Genomic DNA, 7,143 nt, shown 5'->3' with positions numbered 1-7,143 from the left:
TATAACAGCATCCAAGCACCGTACCAACATGGGCAACCTAATTAATGGTTCTATTGAATTTTTGGTTGCAACAAAGCCCTCCATCCGCATGTCCATCGGCATTCGGATAGCTAACAAAATGTTTACGATTAGGATTAAATCATGATTTGTCACGTCATGGCCGTCCACCGTTCAAGGTTAATTTTGGCGGTAGGTTGGGAAAGGTTTTAATCGTGACAAATTGTGGTCTATTTGTCCAATACAGGAATTTATCTTGCTTTAAGGAAATGCTAAGCCCGACGCATGATTGATAGTTCTCATCAACGGTGGGCAACGATGTGTCCTACGAAGGAGGATCCTGGAGGCTAATGAGTTGCAGTGGTTCATTAGCATGCGCACTGTTCACGTTAGCGTAGTAAAAAACCGTTAAAGGGATTTATTTTATGAGCATTCCATTTCCCCAAAGTTTACAAATCAAACTCCCGGAGAAATATCCATAAAATGTGATGCAATACTTGGAGATCAGAGATTCTGAGCGAGACCTGAGAAAACAGCGATTCGCTTACGATATAATTCAGTGAGCTCACACAGTGAAGAATACAGTGAAGAACTTCATTTTAACGGACAGCCTTAGTGCCTATGAAGATCACTAAGATCCTCCAAATCAAATCATTGAACAGCTTGGCTCAATCAGGATTTCACAAACTTAGGTCTACCCGGTAATGAGTAGGCCAAACTCAACGGCCAAAACAGACAGAACAGAATAAGGCTTGTTTTATGACCGTCCAATCTCGTGTGTCCAGTGTGTAAGTGGAAGGCGGTCCGGATGAATAACATAGGCACTCCATACCCTAGCCCGACTCTATATGCCCAAGTCTCTCGAAATACTTGAGCTTGAGTATGCGGAGTAACCCAACGCCTTGGAAGTGGGCGTGTGATCGGACGGTGACCGATCAACGAACGGATGAGCAGGTCCGCACCTTTGCTGATAAGGAATGCTGCTAGATGCACTTGGAAAAGGGAGCACGATCGCGGCCCACCACACGACGGCAAGATTCTCATCGGAGATTTTAACGCCCAAGTTGGCAATTGAACCCGCCCCTTCCGGACGTTGACCCAGGTTGACTATGTTCTCATCGATGGAAGGCACTTCTCGGCAATTATTGACCTACCATTTCCTGGTTGAGATTACGCCTAAAGCTGTGCGAGTTTTTGACGTACGTACATCGATGTTCACCGCAAAATCCGAGAACAGAGAATAGTTGAAAAGCTAGTTCGCCAGGTTCCGTGGTTAAGCATACTAACGCCCAACCGAATCACCCGAATGGCATTGTATTGCTGCTCCTGGTCCGTCTCTACGTAGGCGTAGACTACGCCACCATCCAGCAGGTGGTCTTTACAGGTTTGGTCTCTAGCAGGTGTCACCTCTATGGATAGGTTGAACAGGGTACAGCGGAAGTTCGCTGTACAAGAATCGCCATCAGGCGCTTCCTAAACGACCAGATGCTTCTTTGACCAGATGTCAGTTGCTGAGACCTGTCGACTTGAAAGATGGACGCCACAGTAAGGCGCCATCATTAAATCATTAAATGTGGATTTTTGTAAATTTCAATCCGGTCGCACTGACCGCAACGGACACAACCGATTCGCATGTGGTTTTGCCGCATACTGACGTACGGGATTTGACGATATTTGACAGGTGCTCGAGTTTCGTTGTGTGGCAAAATCAAAATATTTGATTACTTTAGTTGAAGTTTCTGAACAATTTGCTACCTATCATACCAACGCGAATACAATGCCAATGGCAATGGCGAAAACGGAACCGGTTTACACACGGGCAGGATCAGGCTCTAGTGCCTTCCGAACCGTTCAACCTTGGTGGGGGCTGACTATCCAGCTAGGTTATTTCACGAATTCTAGTAAGCCATTAGATGGCGGTCAGAACCAATACAAGGAGATAAAATGGAGGAGAAGGCCACGTGGAGGTTCGTCGCTACACGAGGAACTCGTTTTCTATTTATGGATTGGATGCTAATGTACTCTGAATGGAAGGTTTGTCGTGTATCCAACGAGTGCGGAAACCGATTGGTCAGTTCGATTTTGGCAACATCGTGAAGATGAGGTCGTCAACTTTGGTGCTTATTGCTCTTCTCTGTACAGCTACACTAGCGCATTGTGAGTTTTAATCAGTGAAAAAATATTTTTTTACAAAACATCTTCAATTGTTAAAGCAAATAACAATTGTTAAAGCAAACCGTGCTTTCGATGTGTAAATACACAATTGAATAAATTAATCGGTGTCGTTGGATTTTATAAATTAATCGGTGGTTTAGGTTTCGCTAAACGTAACAAGCGGCAAGAATTCGTGGAAACCCCATCTTTAGCAACACACGATGACGATGGTATGGTTGCAGAAACTTCAGCGATGGTGTTAGTCAGAAGTTTTGGAAAAAAATGTGCTGGAACTTTAATCACGGAGAGCATCATTCTAACACCTGCCCATTGTGTGAATAAGTAAGTAGCAATGTCACTAAAAACGTCACTTTTAAATTTCTCAAAGCCTGATTTTTGTTTTATAAATAATATTACAGCTCGGAATCGGCAACTGTTCAAATTATTAAAACAAACTTGCCTTTTGTTTACGTGGAAGAGCAAAAGTTAAATGTCAGCCATGTGGTTACACATCCAAAATATAATGAAGGAGATCAATGGTATAATATTGCTATACTGAAGCTAGAGAAACCAACCGAGTAAGATAACTCATCTTTGATGTACAAAGAAAAGTAAGTATTTCTTGGAAAATAGTAATTTTATCGATTTATTATTCTCTTGCGGTATTGTTTTGTATTGCAGATCCATCATCAAATGTTTATACATATGACATGGTACAGTTCAAAAATTTAAAGCTATTGAATAACACGGAGTGCATGTCATACGGGCAGCAGAAAGGAGTATGGAGGGCGAATATGTCAGAAGTCCAGAGTTGCATTTGTAATAGGAAAATCATTAGAGTAAGTTTTAAAAATCGGCTAAAGTCTGAATAGATGATCCCCCACTCACGGGCACTCACTTTTCGCTACTGAGTTACCTTAAATTTAGATAAAAGTGATTTTTTTCTAATAATAATTTATTATAATTAGACTATACGGCCGTCATACTATACATAAATAAATAATAATTAAAAATAATACATAAATAAATTACTGTAGTAAAAAGTCTGAAAAAGATACCCTTTTGCGTAACTGAATTGCAAAAATTAGTGGGCAAAAGGGCTTAAGTCTGAATAAATGCCACCCCCCCCCCCCCCCCCCCACCCGCTCACGTACACTCATTTTTGCAACTGAGTAACCTAAAAGGGTATATTTTTCAGACTTTTTACTGAAAGTATTTATTTATTTATTATTTATTTACTATTTTTAATTATTATAAATAATTATAACAACGATCTCTCTCATTTTTGCTTCACTTTTACCTAAATTTAAGGTAACTCAGTAACGAAAAGTGAGTGCCGTGGGTGGGGGGGGGGGGGCATCTATTCAGACTTTAGCCAATAAGTGCCCGTGGGCGGAGGGGGGGGGGGAACCTCCCTGTGGACGACCCTGTTGTCGAAAGCCCATACAAAAAAGCTTAACGCACTCATCCGGAACTCAGTCGCAACTCAGTCGCAAAGCTGTCAAGTTGTGACCCGTTTTGAGATACCTTATATATATTCTCTTTCATACATTCATTCATTCATACATACATTCAACTACGACGCTTTTCCATATTTAGATAAAATATTCATGGGATTAGTTGTGGTGTGTTCGGATCGATTGACACCAAGTAACTCACTGGGAATGAACTTAAATATAATGCATTTTGATCTTTTTTTTTTTTTTTCGTTACAGGAAAAATTTGATGGATATTTGAATATCAATTTAATTTACGAAAACCACGTTGTACCATACGTGATCGGAATACTGTCTCATTCCATACACCTACGCCAATTTTCAATTGAAACGTTTGTTCAAATTTCCTATCTTACCGAATGGATAAAGGAAACGTTTCAAGATCTAGGAGAGGAAGTCCCATCTTCGCTGTTCGATCCACTGGTGTGTGCTGAACGATATTTAGAACAAAGGCAGAAGATCCAGGGCAACCTGCTGGTAAAGAAAATTGACTCAGTAGAATACATGGTAATAATTCCAGATAGCTCGTCATCAAACCAGACAGGCACGTGTGTAGGGGTGCTGATTAGAAGTGACGTCGTGGTGACGTTAGCGCAATGCGCTAATTATTTAATGTGAGTACTAGTATTGGACAATCAATTCTAAACTTATCTCTGGCAGTGTTGGACTAATCATCGTTGAAATGCTCCAGTATTCTTTCTTCTTGGGTAATTTTGTCCGATTATTCCTCCAAGAGCATTCGCGACGTTTTCATACATCCCGGGTATAAGGAAGACACATTTTACAACAATATTGCATTGCTGACGCTTACATCAGAAACGTCAATTACACCTGCCAGCATGTATTTTTACTCATTCGAAAAGGAAAGAGTTGCACTGCTCGGTTATAAAAAACGCTTCTTTTTCAAAGGTATTCTTCGTCGGTAATTATTTGACTTGCTCGCGATAGTAATGTTATTCACTATTTTTAACAGATTTAATCGAAACTATAGCCGAAGCTCAACAACTTTCCATTCTTTTTGACGATGATTGCAACCCAACCCAGGAGCAACGTTCCCGATTGGCTGAGGGACTGCAGGTGGAACACATGTGTCTCCGTAATGAGCATTACATTGTTCCGGGTAGCTGTGAAGCGAGGCCAGGATCTCCGGTAGTTTTATCGAGTGATATTGGAAGCGTAATAGGTTTGTCCATGTCTGGGAACTATTGTGGCTTTGGGGAACCAGCAATTGTCACTCTTTTTCATGATCACCTGGTTTGGATCAGTTCAGTGCTTGAAACTCCTCCTAAGGAGTGGTTTGTGTTCACCATTCCTGGCTTAAAGATGTCAGAAGTATGTGTCTATCCCGAAGGCACAGTAGGAACATGTGTTTCACGCACAAGCTGTCCCAGCGTGCATCAGCGAGTGAAAGATAATTTGCCAATCTTTTTCTGCACGGATAAATCAATCGTTTGTTGTCCGGAAGATAGTGCCACAGAGGTAGGTGAAAATTAAACTACATAGCCAGTTACATCAAATTTAATCGTTCTTTACATGTTTTGTTTTGTTTTAGGATGATGTGGGATTTGCAATTTTTCGTTCTTAGACGAATTCTTCAGTGGACAGTGATAAAAAAAACATTGTTCCGAATTCACATCATGGCCTGAATCAAGTGAATAAAGTATTCCTTCTCTGTGTTCACACGAGCACCGTTTGACAATACGTTCGTACGGCGTACGATGACAACAGCATTTTTTTTATATGGATTTTGAGTGTATGCTGGTCGGTCTTGTGTAGGGATGGGCGCTCCGGTTCAAAATCACGATTCCGATCCGATCCAACAAATAAATGAGTCCGACCTGATCCGAAAGAACGATTCCGACCAGTTCCGGAATCGTTTTGATTCCGGACTCGTTTTGGTTCAGCAGAATGGGAATCCGGAGCGTGGAATCAAAAACGAGTGATTTTTCGGCTTTGGTAATGCAAGCAATAGAGTGTTACCTTCGGTAATGTTGTATTTTCGCCTACCGCACAGGTCATTCGCTACATACGGGTCTTACGGGATCAGTATGTTTCCTGCCACAGGGTGCGGTACCGGTCTTCATATGGCTTTGCACATACAGCCCCAGCCATTCCTCTCCCCCCCCCCTTGCCCCCTTCCACCGGATAAAAAACTAGAGCGTTGAATTATGATCCGGATTCGACTCCGGTGGCGGAGCGCTCCGGGCAGATGCGATCAGATCCGGTTTGCCCATCCCTAGTGTCGTGTGAACACCTCGAAATACAAAATACGCTCAAATGATATGTTTTGAAAAGTAGTTCAAATGGAATTTAAATAAATTCAACGTGTGTTGATAGATTGTGTGATACAGGTTTTAAGGTTTTCATCTATATTTATCAAAGATCATGTAAATGACTGTCAACATGTTTATTTACAATAATTTGGAATCTAGTAGGTTTTTTGCATCCAATAATTCATCCAAACGGTTTAAGTTGTCTTCGTACGCTCGTCCATTTGTTTGTCTGACATGTCCGATGGTGCGAACGGGACTTCTTCTTCTTCCAATTTTTAATTAGTTTTCCTTTGGTTAAGGCATTAGTTCTGTTGAAGTTCGGGCATACGAACTTGTGCCATTTTCGACTATTTTCATTCTGTGTAGCCAGTGTTCTGATAAATCATGTCCTGAGATGATTCTATTTGCGATATTTGTTTCCTTAGCTGTTAGATTAGTGTGTTTGTATCATGTTTCAAATTTAAATTCTTTTTGAAGTTCTGCGGGATTTTTTTCTTCCTCTGGTTGTTATGCTTGACCTGTACCACTCGCATGTTTGATCTTGCATTTCCTGTTCGAATATTTTGATAATATCAATGTGTCTGTATTTGTTTTCTATTTGGTTTTTGGGATATTGTGCCTCTTTTCGCGAGATCGTCTGCAATATCATTTCTCCTTATATCGATGCGTGACGGTATCCATGTAATGTTCGTTTTTGTTATTATACATAGTCTTATTATTTCGTATATGTTTTATTCAGTGAATAGCTGTATTTGTGTGGCTGTGTATATGATAGGTTGGTGTAATTTCATTTCGTCTGCCTTTTTCAGGGCTTCGTGGTAAGCTATGATTTCAGTTGTTGTTATCGATGCGTAATTCTTTATATTGTATTCGTAATATGAGTGAGTATTTTTTGATTTAATATAAATTCCTATTCCGGCGTTGTCGTTAATTATGCTTCCATCTGTGTATATCATCATCATCATCATCATCATGTTGGCTTACTCTTTTAAAGAGCACGTCGTCGTGACATAGCCCGGTCAACAAACGATTTCCAGGAAATTCGATCCCTGGCTGCAGCTTCCCATCCGTGTAGGCACCCGATCTCCGACAGGTCTCCCTTCACTTGATCCAGCCAACAAGCTCGCTGTGCTCCCCGACGCCTCGTGCCGAGCTGAGGGTCGCTGACGAATACCTTCTTGGCGGGGCATGAGTCCGGCATCCTCATAACATGGCCCTGCCAT

General features: G+C 41.2%; 1 protein-coding gene across 1 annotated transcript; it reads left to right on the top strand.

Moving 5' to 3' along the window:
- The first annotated feature begins 2,053 nt into the window (after window positions 1–2,053).
- LOC118506135 lies at window positions 2,054–5,348 on the top strand. Its single transcript, XM_036042871.1, has 7 exons — window positions 2,054–2,154; window positions 2,313–2,493; window positions 2,571–2,990; window positions 3,867–4,261; window positions 4,339–4,556; window positions 4,621–5,126; window positions 5,200–5,348. Exons 3-7 carry the CDS (start codon window positions 2,862–2,864, stop codon window positions 5,230–5,232), a joined length of 1,281 nt encoding a protein of 426 aa, XP_035898764.1. The 5' UTR covers window positions 2,054–2,154; window positions 2,313–2,493; window positions 2,571–2,861; the 3' UTR covers window positions 5,233–5,348.
- Window positions 5,349–7,143: the final 1,795 nt, after the last annotated feature.

The sequence above is a fragment of the Anopheles stephensi genome, chromosome 2, assembly GCF_013141755.1.
Source record: "Anopheles stephensi strain Indian chromosome 2, UCI_ANSTEP_V1.0, whole genome shotgun sequence".
NCBI classification, from domain to species: domain Eukaryota; kingdom Metazoa; phylum Arthropoda; class Insecta; order Diptera; family Culicidae; genus Anopheles; species Anopheles stephensi.
Note: the sequence above shows the minus strand (reverse complement) of the source record. Positions and strands in the feature narration are given on the sequence as shown.